The following is a 21,737-nucleotide window of genomic DNA, read 5'->3' as shown; positions in this document are numbered from 1 at the left end:
GGCCACAACTTGCGCTCCATACAAGATCTGCCAGCGCTGTGGAGAACAATGATGCTAGCTCACTACCTCCGAATAGCCCTGTAGTATCTAGGACTATGGACCCCAAGCGTTGGAGTCCAACCAAATCCACATGGCTGGAGAGTGCTCTGAACCGTCCCGATTCACCGAGGCATAAGAAGCAACCCTCGCAATCAACAACGTGGAGCAGAGAACGGCAGTCAAGGGGCAGTGTTGATATGGGCCGGTCGAATACCTTTAAAGAAGTTACTCCTGTGGGATTGATGCGTACCGCCGCTCCTGGCAGCCACTCAAAAACATCGAGTGTTTCTGGAATGCCAGATTTGTTCGGCACACCCGACACGACAAACACAGCAAAGGAGACTGCAGTGGATACCACCGCACCTGACGCTGAGGGTAATAGTGTACCGTCTGTGGACAAATGCTCTACAGATCATTCAAAGGCAACGGAGACCGTGCCAGAGAGTACTGACGAGACCACCGAGCCAACCACCACTAGACGCAAGCGTGCCCCAACATTATTGACGCCAATCTCGAACGCGAGTTTGGATTCACCTATCTCGCCTACTAGGATTTCACCCACTAGAGACCCCCTGTTAAACCGACCGAAACCCCAGTCCCCTGTGATAGATTTCCGTGCCAATCTCCGGAAGCGAGAAGTTGTTAAGGATCAAGGACCCAAGGAAGAGCCAGAGTTCAAAAATGTTTTTGGAAAGCTGAAGAAAACAGAATCATCGAATTATGTCCCACCTGACGAGCTCAAAGATAATATACTGAGAGGGAAAGCAGCATTAAATACTACAGGGGGTCCGAAGAAAAACCAGAAAGTTGATGAACTGAAAGAGAGTATTCTGAAACAGCGAGAGGCAATCAAATCCAGCGGAGGCTCGTTACGGCGCAATACTGCTGGGGAAAACGATGCTTCTATGAAGGTCGTTCCTGAAGCCATTGCGAAACGGCATAACCTGACCAAGTCCAGCAGTGCCAAAAGCAACGTGTCTGATACGCTTGCCTCCCTTTCTCCTAGGGAGCCCGGAACACCACAGCTTTCACCACAACTTCCTTCAGAGCTTGAGCGTGTCGACCGTTCTCCTAGCCCACAACTTGCCGCGAAAGAACATAATCCCGATGTACCTGATACCCAGGAACAAGTCCCTGAACCCGTTCATCCTATCAGCGAACAAAATAGTAAAATTGAGTCGAGTAAATCGAAGGATCAGTTGGAGAATGCGGTAATTGAAGAGCAGAAGAAATCAAGTGAAGAGGCCATCCAACCGGTGCGTGCTTTGCCATCGGGGAATATCGTGCAGGCCACAAATCCGCCTGCTTCAGCTGAAGGTCTTGCTACTAAAGGTAAACTCGCAGGCCGAATAAACCCTGCCTTGGCAGGCCTTTTGTCGCGCGGTCCTCCCGCGGCACTGAATGGGTCGAACAACGCGTTGCCCGTGAATGACAATGTGCCGTCGGCCCCGAGTCCTGCTGCTTCGCTTACGCATATGACGAAAAACCGCGCCAAGGGCCCAAAAAGACGTCTTCCCAAATCCGTGGCTCCAGAATTCGTGGATTACCCATCGAAGGAAGCGACAGAATCTTATGAAGTCCGTGACTTTCCTGATCTGAGCGATCCTGACCCTTTAGATTTCACATCAGAGGAGTCAACGCCTCGAGAGAACTTAGCGTATTCTGAGAGAGAAGAGAAGAATGTCTCCGTAAAGGAAATTAGACCAAGGGAAGAACCTGCTACCCTGGACGTTTCTCCCCCTTCAAACGAGGAAACAGGAGCCGACATAAAATATTCTGTGCCCGAAACAGAAACTGTTAGCCAGGGAGTCTCACCATCTCTTAGTGTTGAGGTAGACGTCTCCAATGACCCCGCACGGAAGGAAGAGCCTAGCCTTGAAGAGACTCTACAATTCTCCGATGCCATGGAAGACCAACTTCCTACAGTGGACTCTGCACCGAAGGAAAAGCCTGCTTTCCAAGAGACTTCACAGTTCTCCGCTAGCATAAAAAAAGAGCTACCTACCGTGGACTCCGCACCAAAAGAAGAAGAGATCATATCTCTAGAACCTGCACTACCCCTAAATAATGAGGAAACAATTTCTAAGAATTGTACATCGAAACGAGATACTATCTCCAGGCTAACAATGTCCTCTGACACCGAGGAGTCCGAGACTATGAATCCTGCTTCCAAGGAATATACCGGTGGCCAGCAGATCCCATCATCCTCAGAGATTGTGGGGCCTGAACCCATTGGGTCGTTGGAAAGTGAGAATACTGGCTCCCTGAAGAGTCTACCGCCTTCAACTATCGTGCTCGAAGAAGGGACTGAATCACGGGGAAACACAGCTTCACCTGATATTAAGGAACCTAAGGCAAGCCCATTATCTACTCGAAGCTGCGCAGGCAATTCTAGCGGCTGGCCGCTCCCTGATGGTGATATTCCCGCGCCTGCCGCTTTGGAGACAGGTTTGACTCAGCCTTCACCAACTACGGGCAAGCCAACCGAGTTCAAGAGGAGTATTCATCACATGGCCGAGAGAGACTCGCAACAGAATTTTGGTGCACTCCAGCCAAAGTCAGCTACAGAATTCGAGAAACTCACGCAGAAATTCGAGAAAGCTCATGAGGATGTGGAAAACCGGCGCGATTCATTTAAACCGGTTCCTCCGCCGAAAGCAGCCCCATCCACCCCTACCCCCGAGTTTAGGCAATCCAGAAGCTCACCAATACATTTTTCGTCCCCGTCTCCGTCTCCTCTCAGGTCCAGCTTCAGACAAAACCAAATATATCCTTCTCCGACTGCTTATCGAAGGACAGCCCCGGGTATGTCACCATCTTCACCCAGGGACAAGTCTTTACCATCCCCTCCCGTTCCTCCTAAGTCCAGCCCCTCTGTGGACCAAGTTTCTTCACGAAGATCTTCAGCATCGTTGGTGCCCCAAGCCGACGAGTCTCTTGAAGCCATTTCTGGCTTCTTCAAGACATTCCCCAATTCAAGGGATTCCATGAATATTGATGCTCAGTTAATGCTGACGAGCAAGAATGAGAACCAGAAAATCAGGACCCTGAGGATGCAGATGTGGGAGATAACAGGTGATGGCAAGAAACAAGATCTCCCTGTCAATCAGGAATACATCCTCTACGAAGGCAGCATGTATCTCTGCGTGCATCTGTTCGAAGCTGACGCTGGTGCACGGTCAGAGGCTCATCTTTGGTGTGGTGATGATGTTCCCGACGCAGCAATAGACGACGCGCAGTCTTTTTCGAAGAAGGTGGCCAAGGAGAATGGTTGCAAATTGGAAGTCATTAAGCAGGGAAAAGAGACCGCGCGTTTTATCCAAGCCCTCGGTGGAATTCTCATAACTCGTAGAGGTCTCAGTTCTCGTTCTAGTTCCTCTGCTTTTTTCATGCTTTGCGGCAGAAAGCATCTAGGCCAAATGGTCTTTGACGAAGTGAACTTCTCCCGCCAGAGTCTGTGCCCCGGCTATCCGTTCGTAATTTCTGCCATGTTTGGCAAGGTATATTTGTGGAAGGGCAAAGGCAGTGCAGCTGAAGAGGTCGGAGCCGCTCGGTTGATTGGCATGGACCTTGGCTTAACCGGCGAGTTCGAAGAGGTTGCTGAAGGAGAAGAGCCAGAGAGCTTTTTTGAATGTTTCCCACAGTATGGGGAATCTGGAGATTACATGCGCCCAGATTATTGGCGGTTAAAGCCTAACCATGCATGTTATCGCCCGAGACTACTTCGTATTGACCATGAGCTCGGTCAGCAACGGCCAGCAGGGTTCTGGCTGCGTCGGCCAGGTTCCGCGTCTCCGGTGATTCGACCGAACGACACTGTTCAAGAGATCGAGCCTTTCTACCAGAAGGACATCAAGGCCAATGGTATTTATGTCTTAGATACCTTCTTCGAGATCTATGTGTAAGTGTCTGTCAACAGAATACGTTCAGGCTGAACTCCTTTGGCTAACCATACTCTCTAGGATTGTCGGCGAACATGCGTCCAACCGACCGGCAGAATTCGTCTCGGCCGTGGTATTCGCACACGAATATGGCATTCTAGCTGCTTCGCTCCAAGACCGGCCATTCATTCCTAAGAGTTTTGTGTCCCTTGGCGGCGTTCCGGGTAGCTGCTGTACAGCATTCCGCAAGTGGGAGCAGCCTACCTTGCGGATGCCCCCACAGGTCTTTCCTTTGAACGCCGCCATTGAGGCTATTCGCTCCTAAATAATCTTTGTTTTATTCTCGGTTTATTTCTTGTTTTCTTTTCAAATTTCTTATTTCTTGTCTATAGATATTTGCATCTGGATTGTGCATATACTGGTGTCTGTACAGAGACGTCAACCGGCCAATGGATAGAACGGAAAGGTGGGCATGAGGAGCATAATCCAAGGAGCCTGCGGGGGGGGAAGTCAATTCGGGCAATTGTCTGTACGTTGTGGGTGGAGTTTGGGAGCCACATAAGGTACATAGTGGTGATTATTCTGCATATCCGGTTTTCTCTTCTGATGTATGATATTTTATGGCTATAGCTACGTATCTAGATGACCATCGCACGATTGCATCCACCTAGATCTAAGTAGAAACGCATGATTTATTCTAGTGACTACCCAATTGAGTTTACTATTTTCGCGTATAGATGAAATTGGAGATCATTATACACGCTAGTTGCTTAATAGGACATTCCAATAATGCAATTCAACAAGTCTTGGTTGGGAGTCCTTGAGTATTTCATAGCTAAGCATAAGATTAAAAAAAAAAAAAAATGGTACAGCCGCGACTTTCGAACTTTGCATAAGTTATTAGCGGAGCGCGAAGCGTGAAGCCATCATAATTAAGGTTGCTGCATGCCACACATGCTTGTGCAGGAGATGGGGCTTATCGCTATCGGGTACTGTGTACCGTACGGACTCAGTATGTACCAAGTACTTCGAGGTACCTAGTACTCTGTCTCAAAGGTTATCAGATTCCAGGACTGTGTATGGCCTGAGTCGAAATCTTCCGGCCCGACTCCAGCCGGCCCACTCCGATTCGTCATAGATCGTCACCGTTCCATCATCGCTTACTAGTTTATTTTGGTTTTGATTTTTCTTTATCGCAGTTTCTGCGAGAGGCGCATCTGATACCTGCGGAAGACATTCCCTTCGGCTTACCTTGACCACAATATGTCTTGATTGATATATACGAACAGTTACGTCATATTTTACATTCCAACATGGAGGCACTAGACCCCGCGATTCATCGCGAGCTCTCCCGGCTTGACCCCGCAGTGCCTTTCCGCGCATCAACCGAACATATCCATCATACATGGGCTAGGACGTTCTTCTCGCGACCGGAGCTGTATATACAGCCGCAATCAATTGGGGAGGTTCAGAAACTAGTGACTCTAGCTCGTCGGTGTCGTCGTCGCTTGGTTACCGTTGGTAGTGGACATTCGCCTTCCGACTTGACGTGTACGTCGTCGTGGCTGGTTAACCTAGATAAATTTAACCGCGTGCTGGATGTCTCGCCTGAGACTGGTGATGTAACAGTTGAGGCAGGCATTCGGCTAAAGGACTTGGGAAAACGTCTGGAAAGACATGGGTTGACTTTGTCTAATTTGGGGAGCATTGACGAGCAGTCCATCGCGGGTGTGATCTCAACAGGCACACATGGAAGTTCCCTGAGGCATGGATTAATTTCTGAATGCATCACATCGCTCAAGCTGGTGCTGGCCAACGGGCAATTGGTGCGCTGCAGCGCAACCAATAACCCATCGCTTTTCCGTGCTGCTCTTATTTCTCTTGGAGCGCTGGGTATTATCGTTGAGGTTACTTTCAAGGCGGAGGCATCCTTCAAGGTTGCGTGGCGACAGACTCGTCGTTCACTATCAAGTGTCTTAGCTGAGTGGTCAGCCGGCCTGTGGACCTCTCACGAGTTCATTCGCGTCTGGTGGATGCCATATGAGAAGTCTGCTATTGTTTGGCATGCGGATAAAACCGATTTACCCCTTCGTGCACCACCAGCGACGTTCTATGGAGAGACAATCGGATATCATATCTATCATAACTTATTGGCGCTTGCCAATTATTTCCCCCGTATTCTCCCATGGGTTGAATGGTTCGTCTTTGGCCTGCAATATGGGTTTAGATCGGAGGCAAAAGTTACGGAAGCAGTGGAACCCGCTCGTGCTGGACTCTTGATGAACTGTCTTTACTCGCAGTTCGTCAATGAGTGGGCGCTACCCTTGGAGAAAGGCCCAGAGGCTATAATACGCTTGTCGGCTTGGTTAAATGGAGACACCGAGACAGCACGTATTCCGTTCTCCGTTGAAGGATTGTGGGTACATTGTCCCATTGAGGTCAGGGTTGCGGATTCAACACATAACAAGAATCCTCGCCCATTCCTTGACCCTAGTCATCACGACGGCCCAACATTGTATCTCAATGCGACTCTTTATCGACCCTATCTCCAGGATCCCCCTTGTAAGGACAGGTACTACGAGGCGTTCGAGTGGCTAATGCGTGAAATGGGTGCGAAGCCACACTGGGCCAAGAACTTCCAAGTCACAGGACGCCATGAGCTGCAGGGGTTGTATGGGAAAGACATGGATGAATGGTTAAAAGTGCGTCAAGAGGTTGACCCCGATGGCATGTTCCTTGGCGAATGGCATCGTCGCAACCTTGCCTTACCAGGTGGCGAGAATGATGGAACAATGTCCACCGAGTCGAGGATTCTCCCGCTCCTAGAACGCGAGAAATCCCGTCGGAGGGCAAATTTCCGCGGGGCTGGCGACGGCTTGGAGTGGATCGGAGATAAGCAGCAGCGGGGGGATTCAGGGAATCATGTTAAACCCTTGTTGACCCAAGAGAAAAAGTATGATGGTTCGGCAGAGGGGATGAGCCCAACGACAGCCACCAGCGAAGAGAGTTTCGACCTTCTAGCGGCTGGCGAAGCCAGCACTTTCCTCCCAGATGAACGCTCATGATGGGTTAAACATGAATGGACGAATTCAAAGTAGCAAACAGAAAAAATAAAACAGGCTACCTCTTTCTGCTCCTAAAAATCTTTGCGGTAACTGGGCAATATTGCTTGCCAATCACTCGTATTGTTTCCCTCCACTTACCTTTATTCTTTACCCCATCCGTATTTCCTTGGTCGGTCTCTCCGTTCTCATTAGCCACCCATTGTTTGCTGGATCGGAGTTTTCACCCGAGAAAGAACCGACTTGCAATCTCCCCGGGTTTTGCCATTCATCTACAATATCTATCCTCGGGGATAGCTGTTCCTCGTGTCATGTATTTCCATGTCATGAGAACATCCTTCCTTGTTATATTGGGCGTGCTATGCTCTATACCAAGAGGAACTAATGACTGGAGGTCGAAGACGGCAGGCGAAAAGAGTCCCGATCCAGCCTGAGTGACATCAAGGCTGAGAAGCTCTCAGAAATCTGACACGAACCTAGTATCGAAAAGAGACTGTCATGCATTAGAAATTTGTCTGACATGACACTTTATTTGCGGCCACTGTTGGGAGGATTTTCAATACATAGATACCGCTTAAGGCCATGTATATGCAAAAATATGCAGATGCTTCACATTTGGCTTTCTCATTAGCCATTCTGAGAGGCCAAATCCAGTATGTGTTCTGTTGACCCTCACCGAGCATCGGCGCTGTCGGATACAATAGCATGTTAAGCCGAGTCACTGCGATATCCCCTTTTGGCAGAGGTTGCAGACAAGGATTACAGTCATAGCACCATTCCTTCTTGTCACGACTGAGTGATGGACATACGCATGGGGACTCTGTGTAATCGTATTACGTCAGGCTAAGTCCTGACATGCAGGCGACGCCAGGATGCTGTTCTTGTGAAAGTGAGAGAGATAGTTGCTGTTTCCACTGAACATCAAGGATACATTCTCTGTGCTTGTATTATTGTGGTAGTCAACCTATGGATCAGCAGACTGCAATAGGTGTATATCAGTAACGTTGCTGGCAGAGAATCGAGTGTCTGTGATGACGCTGTTGTTAGTGTTGTTCATTGCGGGGCACATATGAGATTTATCACGTTCATTGGCTCCTGTCCCTCGCCGCGGCCACCACAACACTTCTTACTAAGGTACTCTCTGCTTTCCATTCCCACTACCCGCTCTCAAATGTCTTCACCAACATCCCTGGGTCCTATAATACGACTAGTTCATAATGAGGAGATGAGGTGTAAACCAACTACAGAGACAACTGAAATACACCGAATACGAGGAGTGATAATTGCTAATATGTTAGCATTGAACTGCGCCGCATTGCCGATTGGTACCCAAAGAGGAACTATACTAGTAACTTGACCAAGTTTCCTGAGCCCGTTTCGTTGGGACGTATCGATTTCAGTCACCTCTCCGAATAATTCAAATCCGCTATGACGGTGATGCCAACTTCAAACCCCTCTTCCGCTGAGCCTGGATGTGAGTGGACGGACCTTTCCTGCAGCTTGGACTTGTCTTGCAGTCGGAGGTTCCTCAGCCGCTAAGCAGGTTAAAGAAAGAGGGGCAGCCGTCACTCACTGTACCTGTCCTAGTTTCTAGCCTTCGTGCTAAAGAGGGGACCGAAGGGTAAGGGCATGAATCCTTGCTTTGCAATTTGTCTTGAGGGACAAAGCCACTGCCCGGGATTTTTATTATTCTTTTTTACTCTTATACCTTCTCCACTGTTTGTGAATAATCTGTGCAGATCCAGAAAACAATAATGACATGGGCAGGCCCATGTCATGTATTGCTTTTTCTTCGGCAGCCGAGGACTCGACACACCATACGCTACCCGGCAAGTATGTCCATGTATATACTAGGCCGTGCATAAACAAGAAAAGCTGTACGACCTCTGTGCGCGTCCTAAAGTCATTGGAAGAAGATGCTGGCTGAGGTTTCTTGATTCGTTTTAGCTTGGCTAGCACTACCCGTTGCTGCTTCTTTACCATCAGAGATTCATTGATTCACCAGTCGGCCTGTCAGGTGATAGTTTCAACCTTGCACCAACAGGCCGTGTCTTCAACCTGAGCCTTTTTCTTTTTTGTCTAGCCACAAACAGTCGCGTCATACGCGGGATGCGACTCAAGTGCATAGACGATTGGACACAGCAATACATCACACCGCCACCTGAACGTTTCAGACAGGATTGTCTTTTGATGTATAATCGTTGTAAGGTATAGATTTACTTTGACCCGATATTGCCGCGCTGATCATACAACCACTTTGAGCAATCTCGCAGTCCTGGGATGGTAAATTGTACCGTACCGTACAATATGAGAACGAGTAAGAAAAAGAAACACAAGACTAATGAAAAGTACCCCTTATTGGATCAGCAGGAGTCAATCCTCTTGGCAGAACAAGTGAGCCAGGATGAGCACGCGCCCGTCCGCTGCATATGATAGTCGAAGTGTGATGGAGGGTCAATGCGCCAATGACAGCTGTCAGAATCAACCGATAGGCGCCCAAGAGCCCATAAGCTGATGTTCACCGATTTTACTTGCGATATCGCAGTGAAATCTACTGGCATGCATGATCCATTTTCTCGATGATGATGCAAGAACAAAAAGAAAAGAGAAGGACAAGAAAACATTACTGCCTGCTGCATCTACTTGGGGTATTATGCATAGCTAGGGGGAAAGAATGAATGCTACAAGGACCGCGTGCCAGAGGATGTGATCTTTGATGCTTACTCTGCACTTCGCTGCCCAAGGGGCAAGGGTTGTTCCCGGCTAGGGCCGATCTAATGGACGATGTCATGGCCGTCGTTTTTCCGCGTTGACGGCTCGGACCGTCAAGCCTGACCGCTGGGATACCATGGACGGCGAAATGGTCGCCTGTGTTGATCTGAACCAGGCCAAGCTCTCTGTGCTGACCGCGGGGACCCCGGTGTATCTACTAGGCTTCCACAGCCACAAATGACTGAGTGATGTCGAGCGACCGGACCGGTTGATATCGTGACAGACTGTAATCCACGTCACCAGCAACCTGTATACGGTGTACATCGAGGTGGGGAAGGACGAGTGTGCATTCAGGCGGGGCCCCTGCGACGCAGTTGTGATTTGTTTTTATTTTTCCTTTTCTTATTTTTATTTTTATTTTTATGTTCTGATAAAGGTGTTTTCGACATGTGCTCGGAAAAGAGCTCTCAGCCTCTCTTTCCCCTACCAATATCAGGCACCCCACCTGCTTGCTGCTCTTTAGAAATCTAAACCTCTACCCCTCCCCCTCCTTCCTGACTGACAGCCGATTAGTCACAGCTCCTTTTTATACTCAAGCTTTTTCAACCTGGTAGTCGCAGAAAATCACTCAATTGCCTTTCCTTCTCTGCTAGTATTCTTGTCGCACACTTGTGCTCTTTAAAAATGATGTCCCGCCAACCGAAGCTACGGCCAAAGTCTCACATACCCGGCTTCCCAGATTCCATGTACGATCTTGCGACAATGTCGTCTTTGTCGCAGCTGGAAGCTCGCACGTCGCTAGGAGAAGATAAGCACGACCAACGTGTCTTTCGCGTCAAGCGCAAGCATGTTCTCAAGGCCTGTGATCGCTGTAGAGTCAAGAAGACCAAGGTTGGTGAAGCAGTCAAAACTTCTATACCATTGTCATGCATTTTCTTGTAGGATCCAACGGCCAGTTATGCTCATTCAGCTTAGTGTGACGGTAAACAGCCATGTAACCGCTGTTCCGCGTATAACCATCCATGTCTCTTTCGGGAGAGGAAGGCTACGCAGACAAAGGTCTATTCGCGAGGGTAAGAACATTCACATCTTGCTTAGGTTCTTCCAGCTCAGTGGCTTACGAAGGAAGCTAATCCTGGTGTGATGATTGAACAGGTTCGTTGAAATGCTCGAATCGCACCACTCCCTTGTCGTGAAAGCACTACAGCGGCTCTATAAGCTCTGCCTGAATAAAGATGGGTTTCCGGGAGAGCCCCTTACAGAGTCCTCTGATGGTTATCCTTTGACGCATGCAATCTTGGACCGCCTCGGACTGATAAAACAGGCCGAGGAGAATGCGGATGAACAAGATGAGGACTCGGAAGATCTTCAATATCTAAGATATATGGCTTCTACTGATTGCAGCGCAACCACCGATCCATCTCCAGAGCCTGTTACTCCCCCGGAGCCCTCTCCAAGCAACTGCAGTCCCGTTAGCCCCTCCACTAAGGCCGGTGGTCCTTATAAATGGGAATACCAACCTGTGCAACCGGCTCATCATGAACAATATGCTGGCTACCAACACTCAGGATTTCATAATGTGACGATGCCTCGGTCAGCGGTGGACTCAGCTGGTCTGGCAGCTGATAGCAAGTGTTCCGAAACATTACCTCCAGTGTCTAACTCAGAGAACTCATATTACTATTATACGGGTACCGGTGGCAACGCCGAATCAACGAAAGGCCATCTTCATCCTGGACTGACCGCAGGGCCGAGGATAATTCATCATTCTACCGGTATGCCTGCTGAGATTCTCAGTAACTACAGCCTTCACTTGCAGGATCAACAATCACTCTACCAAGGCCTTGCACCTAGCTGGGCGTCTTACCCATGTGGTTGAACTTCTTCTGACCCTTTCCTGGGGAAATTCCCTCCTGTATTCCCTTTCTTGATCATATTTTCCTTGGCTAGTATCTTTCTTCTATTTATATTCCCATTAACGAGGTCTTTCTACACGCGTAGGACGCGTTGACACACCCATTTGGTTGCTTTTCTTCACCTTACCTCTCGCTTCACTATCATAAGTGCATGACATATACCCCTCTCTTCATCTGAGCCATCCTCAGAACTCTTTTACTATCAATACCCAGCGTAGTAAACGCATGGTCCTTCTATGGGAGACAGAAGCCGACCCAAATCTGCCTGCCCAACCTTGGGCAGGGTCGAGGCATTGATAATGCCTTTTGTCTACTTTCATTGGCGATAGCTGTCTATCAATTCAGTACCTGAAGTGGTCATATCCCCAATTGATAACTTTTCCCCTACGCCTTCGACCATCTAGGGCTTATAGTTGCACATATATACCGGGGGTTTACCCAATCGCGTCTTTCCCTTTCATCTTACTGCTAGGGTCTGGAATTCGCTCACTGAACCGACCTGAGCACGCCCTGAGCAGCATGAAGAATGAAAGAAGTCGATTACTAAGCCGGAGGAGCCAGAGGGTGAGTAACTCTGAGGTAGCCTCGAGGAAGCCGCACCAGTATGTCACCCAAGTTCACTATCCCTTGTAGTGTTATGGACCATCATCCATTTCTCTGCGAGAATTGATGACTGTTGTTCTATAGAAAGGGATTAACAGCTACACATGGGTATGGGTAGTAACCAGAAAGTGGTATCCATCTTATGTGTTCATATTAACATTCCACCACCTTCATTACTACTGATTCGCTGCGGTTAAGAACACTTTGGCACTAACTCATCTTGATCCACACGCTCAGCATAGCGGATTCTTACCCTAGTCTGAATAGACGACTCATATAATTCCCATCTGGAACCTCTACTGGGAAATTTACTCAGATGCTTACTTCAAGGTCAACTATGCTAATGGTAAACGTTGACACTAAGCAACTGCTTTTATAGAGTTGCATACCGGTTCTATAGAGTAAAACAGTACGCACTCTGTGTAATGAGAAGGCTAACACTCATGTGCTAAACTATAGCAGTCCATCAACCAAGTTCAAAGATTGAGGTGGCTTTTTGTTTCTGAAATAGGCTCATAGCAGATGATATTTCAAGCCAAAGTACTATAAACTTAGACTATGATCATCTGCTGCTGTAAGACATTGCACGGTAACCCTCTCGATAGTTTATACGAAGTTATGTGATCTTCATGAAAATTAAAACAACATGGCTAGCCACTGACCATCACCCATATGTACCGATTATCACAAATCCCACTCTCCTACATAGCTCCAGCCAAAAAGTGATAGTAGCTATCACTAACACCAATATCGCCTTTACTGGCCTCTGTGAGTGACTCCGCAAACTGTTATTAGCCAACTCCCGCATGCGGAAAGGGAAGAAAAAAGAGACAGAGTTGATAGTTTCGTACAATCGGATTTGCATGGGTACATGAATATGAAGACATATTGGGAACATAAACTACACCCAACATTACTTTTGCTCTCAAGTTAATCACATACCACAACGGTAACAAGCCTCCGAAAGACAAAGATATAAACTCCCTGATATAATGCATAATCTAACAGGTATGTAAGAAAAAAAAAATAAACCCGATATATGTAGTAATCACAGCCAGAAGATATCATAAGGACAGAGGGTGGAGACGTAGTTATCATCCTACCTCTCCGAATCTCCTTCTGCACCGTCCTATTCTCGACTAGGATCGCTTTCTTGTTTCGTCTGACTAATTTCTTTTTTTTGTCCATTTTTGGTTAGTTCCATAGGTCGCCATACATTGGGCCGCTTAATCGTCAACGTCGGTCTCGGTATTGGTATCACTGGTATCTCCTGCATCGCCGTCGGTGTCACTTTCATCCTCACTCGAATCATCTTCTGGCTTCTTGGCCTTCTTCTTGGGTGGTTGGCCGGTCTTCAAGGCCTGCATTTGACCGGCAATAGAATCTGTGGTTAATGTTATATTAGCGTGGTCTCTAATTAAAGAAATACTGTCTAGTAAAGAGAAAGCCTTACCTTCATCGGGCTCACTAATATCGTCCTCTTCCTCCAGCGCAGCTGCCTTAGCAGGATCATCGATGTGAAGTGTGACTTCCATCTTCGTGTCAAGACCAAGGTAGCTGTCACAGAGCAAGTGCATCACAAAGGTAAAGTCTCCGACCTGGGGGGGAGCCTGGAACTGCATCTTGAGAGTTTGGACGTTGAATGTAGGTTTTCCAGCTTCATCGAACAAGGGCTTATCAAAGGTGGTGAAGGTAAATGGTGGAACGGCCATCTTGCCCTGCTTGGGATCGGCCAAGAAAACATGCCACCGAGGAGAGTGATCACGAGCCAGATATGGTGCATGGGCCAGTGGCGGTTGAATGGCTTCAACCTTGCTCTCCACCTTCTCACCGTTGGCGAGCTTCTTGGTCTTGGTAGACTTGCGACCCATGAGAGCATCGAGATCATCCTCATCAGGGTCAACATCCTCAAGGTCGGCTGAGTTCACTTCCGGAACGTTCGAATAGCCAGGCGGGATGAACCGTGCTTTGACAACAAGCTGGACAAGACTGCTTGGCGTGATAACCTTCTCTCCCATAACCTTGAAGAACGCCTTTGAAACTTCGAGAGCAGGAAGCTGCTTGGCAACAGAGATGGCGCTTGCGTATTGCTTCTCAGATAGAAGGCCTGCACCAACTGTGAGGCTGTGACGCTTATCTTCAGGCAGGCTCATGAACTTCTGAACGTTGAAGTGAGTTTTGGCGTCTTCGCCTTCAACAGACTTAACAATGTCATCGGTGAAGTAGGGCAATTGGAGAAGCGGAGATGATCCCGGAGCGATGGCTTGAATTAAGTTCTGAGAGACTTGGAAAGAGCTCAAAATGGGACGAAGGTTACCAAAGGCCAGAGAAATGGCTGTGAAGGATTCATTCAAAGAGAGTGCAATAGGGGCGGCCTCGTACTTTTCTGCATAGGAAGATTAATGAATTGTCGATGTATAATCCATTCTGACCAATATACAACTTACCTCCGTCGAGTATAGCATCTTTTAAGTCAATACGGCCGAGGTAAGCCCACAACAAAGCAAGCGCCTTCCGGCGTGTAGAATCATCGAGTTCCTTGAGCTTTTCACGGTCTGCAGAAGAGAGGAATGAGGAATCATCTGCCAGGACCATCTTTTCCAGTTTCGCCAGCCCAGCCTCTGCTTGTGAACCCTTAAGCATGTCCTTGAACTCAACACCAGAGGAAAGAGCACCGACGATTCCACCCCCGGTGATACCATCCTTGTATTCCCGGAAGATATTCCCTGCACTAGCCACGAGGACTCTCTCCTTCGTGTATCGCTGTGAGCCATACCACCACCGGCCGACAATGTAAGGGAGGAGAACACCAAGCAAGCCGCCATAAACGAGCAAAACGTACTTCCCATTTCCCTCCGTGACAATAAACTGCGGCAAAGCAATACCAATACTGAAGCTTTGCTTGCCATCGGGATGACCGTATTGAATATAGTTGTTACGAACTTCCTCATCTGTGAGTGCTTTGTAGGCCTTGGTCAGCTCAACGAAACGCTCGTTGAGCATTTCGATAGTCTCATTCTTCGCAGGGTCTGGCCGAATCTTGTCGGGGTGATAGATAAGAGACAAGCGCTTGTAGTGTCTAGAGATCGCTTTTTCATCGGCGCTCTGATAGATGAAGCCAGTCAGTTGGTAGTCTCTCGAGTGGACTTTACATGGAAGCTCACCCTTGAGATACCGAGGATGTCATATGGATCCCAGATCTTGGGTGCTGTTCTGGCAGTGACGATAATTAAATATACCATCCAAGCCATAACTGCATATCCCAAGACAACGGTAACAATGCGCTTGATCCTGCGCTCCTTGCGTAGACGCTTACGCTTCTGCGCTTCAATGAGATCGCCATGTTCCGGTTTGTAATCCGACTTTATTCGAGGGGCGGTATTCTCAAGTTCTGCAATGATTGATTGAAATATTAAAATATGGATAATACGAAATAAGCGTGAATCAGAACAAGAGTCGGTACTGACCTTTGCTCGGCTTGAGAAGGTTATATGTTAACGGGAGTGTAACAAGGCCCGTAAGGGTTAGGATGAAGAACGGGAAAAATTGACCCTGAAGGATGGTAGTTAGCTACTTAATCGAGAAGCTTGAGGGAAAAGTTAAGTACTGACCTGTTCATCGTAGGTGTAATCTGTAGACATGGTGAAGCGGATTTACAGAAGACACGGTCGCCCGCGATGGGCAAGACTATGGGACAACGTGTGACCGTCAGATACCCAAAATGTGTGGCGGTATAAGTAACTTCCTGGACAGACAATCAATATGCGACAAATATAGATTAGGTGGCTGTTCCCAGGAGCATGTTCCCTTCCAGGGTAGGTAAAGGAGGGTGAGTGACGAAGAGAAGGTTGTTCCGTCCGTAGTATCTCGATAATTATCGCATCCGCTGTGGTACTAACCTTCAATCTGATCGACCGTGTCCTTTACGGGGCGGTCATGGTACACACCGCCTTCCAAAGATGACTTAGCGTAAGGGTGCTGTCGTCGCCACGAAAATAAGGCTGGCAAGGCGTTTGAAGACTACGTACCCGCCAGGACTAGAGGATTTAGAACTTTAGAACTACTCTTTTCCCATTAGTGAGGACTACAGCCTACAATGAAGATTTTGCAGCATGTTTTAGAGATACATGGCCATTATTATATACAAAGTACACCTCTCTATAGATTTTATACATGACGGATCATCACAATTCATTCATCGTGCTAGATGGCTCTATTCCTCCGGCGAACATAAATCAACTCATGAGTCATAACGAGGTTTGAGCTTGATTTCTTTCCCACGAATGAATCCAAATTCGGGTTCGGTGGAACGGACGACTGGATATGAGAGGGAACATCTTATATCAAAAGTGTTCTCCTCTCTTTACCGTTGGTTTCGGACAGTATGGTAGATCGTATAATAGATCGTGTAGTAGTCGGGGCAAAGAATCTGACACAGAATGTGGCGGAGATACTTCATGGGCCCTCCTGTTTAACGGGGATTTCAAGCACCAACACATGGTCAGATGCGAACTCAACCCACCAACCAGAAGAACCCTCGGTTCTCGACGTGACATACGTAATCATCTTCTGGACCAGGGACTCGTGGCCAAGTTGTAAGGGACCAATCTGATACCCATCCTGCTTTGCGCAGGAGGAATCTTCATTGCTACAAGTCTGAAACTTGGTTTTGCCCACGGAACTGGTGCTCCCGACTATTTTCAAGTTGGTGGTTTCCTGCTGTCGATAGATTTTTTTTTTCCATCTTGCAGGATAATCTGTCCAGGTACCGGCTCTGGATGTGGAGAAAGCTTTTTTCAGAATCCCAACATTCTAAATGTGATGGTAAGGGTGGTTAAGGCGGCAAAGGCTTTTATCTTGAGTTGGCCTTCACCCAGGTAGTAGTCTCGGACTCTGTGAGCTAATAAAGCCAGTTAGAAGAGACGATCTAAAGATACATAGATTAGGGCTTGGGTAGCTTACCAGTCGATATAATCAAGTCCACCGAAATATTCGAGCATGCGATAGCAAAGTCCGACGTCATCCCCCGGTTCACCTCCAAAAAGACGACATTGGTCGGCCTCCAGCTGTAAGACCTCTAGCCGTAGCGTGCGGTCACGCTTCTGCCATGTTGTATACCCAGAATGCCAGGTCGGGGCGAGGGGTATCGAGATGGAGTCGAGTGAATCGCAGGCGGCAGGGGTCGTTCTAGGAGCTGGACTGCGCGTGCAGTTGACGGGATATGAAGGCAGCTCAATGGGAGAGTGATTAACGCTGCGGTTTCGAGATCGTGGGCGTGTGCGACGTCTGTTATGCCTTTGTCCCATTCTCTATCCACCTAAGCGAGCGACAAGGACGGTTCTTCCGATAGTTTTCTTTTTCTTCTGCGACACCCGGAATTGACGAGAAAGCAAACAGACAAGGAGGAAATATCAAAACTTTTGGAGGAGCGTTATAGGGCGTAATGAGGGAAGTGACCATCACCCCCTGGGAAGGATGAGATGAGGTAGGGGAAGGAATAAAAAGGCCAAATTCAGGAGACATCTTGCATCAGCTATGTTTATATAGCATCGATGACTACAATGGAGTGTGCTGGCTCCAGTGGTGTGACTCACTAGGGCCGAAAATGGAGCCGGAGTTAAAAAGGGAAGAAAAATCTCATCATCCGGGACGGGGGATCCACAACAAGCCACTACTTCGGGTGTACCATCTCCACATTCTGCAGTCTAGAAGCAAAAATACCTAACAAGCCCTTACTATGGTGAAAAATGGCCTCATCAAAATCTGGAATGGCGTAGCGGATTTTGTTCTTGCGTGCTCTTGAGTCATCCTACCGTCAATGTCCTCAGGGAGCAAGATAAAAAAAGTCAAGGCATACTCAACTCAATTGTCACGCAAGATCTGATGCCACAGTAGCAAAAATTTTAAATAATAATAATAATTGAGGTATTTACAACCAATCGTCGCTCATGGCTCATTTGTACGCTGTACCAGGGGAGGTCCACGGTATAATTTTTCATCTACAAAAAAAGCAAGTCGGAGTCCGGAGTACGGCTCCGTCGCAGGCAAATAGCAAGGGTCCATATGCAAGTTGCGTAGATCCCGATCAGGAGACGTTAGACAGCCACACTAAGAAATTTTAGGAAGACGTAAAAATAAAAAATGATTAGAGTCATGGCATGACGGCAATTCTGGTCCCGATCCCCTTCAAAATTGCCTGCTGACAATACCATACAAGGCCGATGCCGCAGCTCCCGTGCCTAAGACTGTAAAATGAAGGGATGCCGTACGGACCGATCGGCGCGCTCACAGGTAGTACCAAGCGTAATTTTGCATAACAGGGAACCATGATTTAGTCAGAAGAACACCGAAGAACACCTCAAATCCACCCTCGTCATCCATCAACGGATTTCGCGGCATTGATCGCAATGATATCATAGGGATGGATCGTGTTTCAAAATAGGCAATACAAAAGCGAAAGGGTGAAAATTTTCTTTTCCAACCTGCTAGGGAAAGAGGGTTAGGTATCAGGCTGGGTTTTTCATCATTCCGGTTTATTTTCTTATTGGCGTGTTGGGTGTTGCTAGACTGGGTATCACCTCCTCTCCATAGTAGTAGCTGTTTAGTTTGAGACACTAGGTACGCACAAAACTAGACTAGGTAGAGCTTTACTATTGGGGAGCTGTGGCTAGTCTCATGCGCGTTTCGAGTGGGCTGACCAGTCCATCATTAGGTCCGTACCTACCTCAAACTCGACTAATGGGGAAGCTATCATCATTTGACACTTGTCTGTGCATGCGTCAGTGGTCCACTCGTACAGGCACACCTGAAAATTTTTCAAAGCACATGGAGAGCTCTCATTGAGGGATTATTTTGTTTGTCTCGTTGGACAGCTGTATCATTTGTTGGGCTTTTTACATGTAGGGCAAAGGTCATGTAGCAGTACTATGTCTGGAATTCTCTATATCCTTCCCTTTCAAAGTTTCCTCCACTTCTTTTTCATGGATCCTCAGTGGCTTCACGCTCAGGATAAGACATGGTTGTGTCAATCGCCATGTAGATGATTATTACTTATTTAAAAACCAGCCGGTCGAGATATTAATTGGGTACTGTTGGACTGAGGGATTTCAGTTTGTCGGCCTTGTGGAAATGTAAAGATGCCTAAGGAGTCTTTGGCGAGGAATATTATGGGGGTTCTCGGCGAATCATTCTGTGCGGTGGTGCACCGTGGTCGTTTCGATCAGCGGAGTAGAAAGCCTTCTAGAAGGCGGGTATATACTATTCCTAATGCCAATATAGGTAAAAGTGGTGTGGATATGATAGAGAGATAGTTGAAGAGGTGGCGCCTAGGAAAAGCCCCAGAAAGGAGACGGGACTAGAAGGGCGCCACTTAGCTATTACTCCTTAGAGGCCTCCATAAGTTACACCATAATCTCTTGATAAATCGTGTTTACGAGCCTGGAATCCCCTTGCTCTAAGTTATCCAAGATCATTGACCCGAAAGTACGGAGTAGTTGAAACCACAAAATGATAGTGACGACTCCACCTGGAGCATATGGGATTGAGACTAAGAATTGTCGATCCCGCGACGGATGATCTCCAACATTTCCTCGCCCTTCGGTGCCGTTGTCAGGTTCTCGTACCCCTCAGCGGTGACCAAAATGTCGTCCTCAATGCGGACGCCCCCAATAGGAATGTACTTCTCAGCCTCGTTGAAGTTAATGTATTTCGCCAAAGGCTGGTTCTGCGCACTCAGAAGGGCGAGCCTATTGAAGTAGATGCCCGGTTCAATGGTTACTACCATACCCTCGTCCAATAACGGTACAGACCAACTGCCGTCGGTAGGAAGCGGTACGAAGTCATGGCTACCCCAGTTAGCTTGATTCCCATCTAAAGCTGTGATAGGCCTTTCGGAGACATCGTGGACCTCGAGACCAACATGATGACCCAGACCATGAGGAAAGAAAACAGCAGAGGCCCCGGATTCGTAGATGGCACTTGTGCAGTCGTTTGTGAGTATGTCGAGTTTCCGTAACCCTTTGATCGCAATCTCATGTGCAAGCAGCTGCAGATCTCGGAATCGCACGCCTTTTCGGATGCGTCTAATACATTCTTCCTGCATCTCCTCAACCACACGGTAAATGTTCCTTGCACGTTCACTAGGCCAGTCTGTCCACAAAGGAATCGTACGGGTCACATCACTTGCGTAGCATTTCCATTCTGCCCCGGCATCTAGACAGACCAGCTGTCTTCCATCGAGGGGCTCGTTATTTTTAACGTAATGAAGGATAGCCGCGTTCTCTCCTGAGCCAGCAATGATCGCATATGACTGGTTCTTGGCACCGTGGGAGACACATGTAGCTAAGAACGAACTCTCAATTTCTGCCTCTGTGGACATGCGGTGAATGCCTTCAAGTATTTTGCGATGTGCCAGGCCAGATATACAATTTGCCTGGCGTATCATCCGCAGCTCATATTCATCCTTGATTACCCGAGCTGCGTTCATTGCAGGAAGGAGCCGTTCATTATCTAGTAAGGGGCGCTCTGATGGTATCACTGGCTTTTGGCTATCATGGAGGACATATATCGGATGAGACCTCTTGTTCTTGTTTGTCCACCACTCAAGATCATGCTGTAAGGCAGCGAAAAAATTGACACGGTCCACGTCCGATTGTTTATGAGCCTCCTCGATAGTCAGCGTCGGTCCCATCCATACCGCATGACGTAGGTCGAAGTCCGGGACGTATAACGTTAACAAATCAGCTCCAATATCGTATGTCAGATAACAATCCGGCTCATCTATTCCACTGAGGTAGTAGAAATAACGTCTCTGTCGAAATGGCTGTGGTTGGTCTGAGTCGCCCCAATTGACCGTAGGCTGGCCGACAAGGTAGATAAGGCCCGAGGACACTCCTAATTTCATGGCCACTTTACGCGCATGTTGCTTCGCTGCAGACCGCCGCCTGTCAGCCTCCAAAAGACATCAAGGTTACTCTAGGGGCCTGAAAGAAAGGGATGGAGGGGAAGAATCTAGAGGATTCGGCTCCTTTGCATACCTGGATATTTATCGCACTCGCTGCCTGACCAAGTAAGGCGGATATGGCAGGTATCGTCAGAGCGGATGACAACGTCAGATGGCTCTGAGACACGCATACTTGGAGATATGTGTGAATGCATATTTACGAAGGAGTGTAAAAGGGAGGAAGAGCTATATATCTACATGGGAAGCCAAGGGGCTGCAAGGAACCACAAGAATAGGGAGAAGGAGCAAAGAAAGATGTTATCAGCTTGTTTGTTTAATTTGGAGGCGGCTAAGTTGAGGTTGGGTATGGCCTACTGATACGGTACCGTACATCCGGTATTTAAACGGCACCTGTGATGGTCTTACTAGTACTACCGGAGTACTACCTGTAGTAAGTATTGAGTCTCAAAATCCAGGTACTGTACGGAGTCGGGTATGTAGTAGTATGTCTGTACCTGTCCATAGGCTGGATGCAGGGTCATCATCTGTTCTTGTAATAACTATACACTGGTACGCCACACTT

The 21,737-nt window shown here is 47.9% G+C and overlaps 7 protein-coding genes across 7 annotated transcripts; 3 read left to right on the top strand and 4 right to left on the bottom strand.

Annotated features, from left to right (window-relative positions):
• Positions 1-1,197: 1,197 nt before the first annotated feature.
• Positions 1,198-4,276, top strand: BDV37DRAFT_152903 (putative gelsolin repeat protein). The gene is made up of 3 exons (XM_032079018.1): positions 1,198-1,295; positions 1,384-3,940; positions 4,002-4,276. The coding sequence occupies exons 2-3, from the start codon at positions 1,515-1,517 to the stop codon at positions 4,243-4,245; spliced, it is 2,670 nt and encodes an 889-aa protein (XP_031940056.1). The 5' UTR covers positions 1,198-1,295; positions 1,384-1,514; the 3' UTR covers positions 4,246-4,276.
• Positions 4,277-5,072: 796 nt separating this feature from the next.
• BDV37DRAFT_152811 (D-arabinono-1,4-lactone oxidase) lies at positions 5,073-7,518 on the top strand. The gene has a single exon (XM_032079016.1). The coding sequence runs from the start codon at positions 5,234-5,236 to the stop codon at positions 6,983-6,985; it is 1,752 nt and encodes a 583-aa protein (XP_031940055.1). The 5' UTR covers positions 5,073-5,233; the 3' UTR covers positions 6,986-7,518.
• A 2,482-nt stretch (positions 7,519-10,000) lies between these two features.
• Positions 10,001-12,217, top strand: BDV37DRAFT_153399 (Zn(II)2Cys6 transcription factor domain-containing protein). The gene is made up of 3 exons (XM_032079020.1): positions 10,001-10,585; positions 10,670-10,767; positions 10,850-12,217. The coding sequence occupies exons 1-3, from the start codon at positions 10,379-10,381 to the stop codon at positions 11,571-11,573; spliced, it is 1,029 nt and encodes a 342-aa protein (XP_031940054.1). The 5' UTR covers positions 10,001-10,378; the 3' UTR covers positions 11,574-12,217.
• Positions 12,218-12,538: 321 nt separating this feature from the next.
• BDV37DRAFT_251893 (uncharacterized protein) lies at positions 12,539-13,240 on the bottom strand. The gene has a single exon (XM_032082356.1). The coding sequence runs from the start codon at positions 13,109-13,111 to the stop codon at positions 12,878-12,880; it is 234 nt and encodes a 77-aa protein (XP_031940053.1). The 5' UTR covers positions 13,112-13,240; the 3' UTR covers positions 12,539-12,877.
• A 199-nt stretch (positions 13,241-13,439) lies between these two features.
• On the bottom strand, positions 13,440-15,854 carry BDV37DRAFT_284380 (J domain-containing protein; the record flags this gene model as incomplete). Its single annotated transcript, XM_032087489.1, has 6 exons — positions 13,440-13,597; positions 13,667-14,599; positions 14,661-15,318; positions 15,378-15,604; positions 15,681-15,765; positions 15,825-15,854. The coding sequence occupies 6 exons, from the start codon at positions 15,852-15,854 to the stop codon at positions 13,440-13,442; spliced, it is 2,091 nt and encodes a 696-aa protein (XP_031940052.1).
• A 1,161-nt stretch (positions 15,855-17,015) lies between these two features.
• Positions 17,016-18,238, bottom strand: BDV37DRAFT_251888 (uncharacterized protein). The gene is made up of 4 exons (XM_032082355.1): positions 18,011-18,238; positions 17,176-17,508; positions 17,106-17,113; positions 17,016-17,069 (listed from the first exon to the last, which is right to left on the bottom strand). The coding sequence occupies exons 1-4, from the start codon at positions 18,019-18,021 to the stop codon at positions 17,026-17,028; spliced, it is 396 nt and encodes a 131-aa protein (XP_031940051.1). The 5' UTR covers positions 18,022-18,238; the 3' UTR covers positions 17,016-17,025.
• Positions 18,239-19,641: 1,403 nt separating this feature from the next.
• On the bottom strand, positions 19,642-21,469 carry BDV37DRAFT_152780 (aminopeptidase P family protein). The gene is made up of 2 exons (XM_032079013.1): positions 21,249-21,469; positions 19,642-21,141 (listed from the first exon to the last, which is right to left on the bottom strand). Exons 1-2 carry the CDS (start codon positions 21,367-21,369, stop codon positions 19,760-19,762), a joined length of 1,503 nt encoding a protein of 500 aa, XP_031940050.1. The 5' UTR covers positions 21,370-21,469; the 3' UTR covers positions 19,642-19,759.
• Positions 21,470-21,737: the final 268 nt, after the last annotated feature.

The sequence above is a fragment of the Aspergillus pseudonomiae genome (assembly GCF_009193645.1).
Source record: "Aspergillus pseudonomiae strain CBS 119388 unplaced genomic scaffold BDV37scaffold_47, whole genome shotgun sequence".
In the NCBI taxonomy this organism is placed as follows: domain Eukaryota; kingdom Fungi; phylum Ascomycota; class Eurotiomycetes; order Eurotiales; family Aspergillaceae; genus Aspergillus; species Aspergillus pseudonomiae.
The sequence above is the reverse complement of the archived record's forward strand: the minus strand, read 5'-3'. Positions and strand labels throughout refer to the sequence as shown.

Bases quoted from the DNA above. Each gene is read 5' to 3' on its own strand.
- BDV37DRAFT_152903 (XM_032079018.1), top strand. From the start codon at position 1,515: ATGACGAAAAACCGCGCCAAGGGCCCAAAAAGACGTCTTCCCAAATCC. The intron at 3,941-4,001 runs GTAAGTGTCTGT...CATACTCTCTAG, and splicing joins ACCTTCTTCGAGATCTATGT to GATTGTCGGCGAACATGCGT.
- BDV37DRAFT_152811 (XM_032079016.1), top strand. From the start codon at position 5,234: ATGGAGGCACTAGACCCCGCGATTCATCGCGAGCTCTCCCGGCTTGAC.
- BDV37DRAFT_153399 (XM_032079020.1), top strand. From the start codon at position 10,379: ATGATGTCCCGCCAACCGAAGCTACGGCCAAAGTCTCACATACCCGGC. The intron at 10,586-10,669 runs GTTGGTGAAGCA...CATTCAGCTTAG, and splicing joins GTAGAGTCAAGAAGACCAAG to TGTGACGGTAAACAGCCATG. The intron at 10,768-10,849 runs GTAAGAACATTC...ATGATTGAACAG, and splicing joins ACAAAGGTCTATTCGCGAGG to GTTCGTTGAAATGCTCGAAT.
- BDV37DRAFT_251893 (XM_032082356.1), bottom strand. From the start codon at position 13,111: ATGTTCCCAATATGTCTTCATATTCATGTACCCATGCAAATCCGATTG.
- BDV37DRAFT_152780 (XM_032079013.1), bottom strand. From the start codon at position 21,369: ATGCATTCACACATATCTCCAAGTATGCGTGTCTCAGAGCCATCTGAC. The intron at 21,142-21,248 runs GTATGCAAAGGA...GGCGGTCTGCAG, and splicing joins CGAGTGCGATAAATATCCAG to CGAAGCAACATGCGCGTAAA.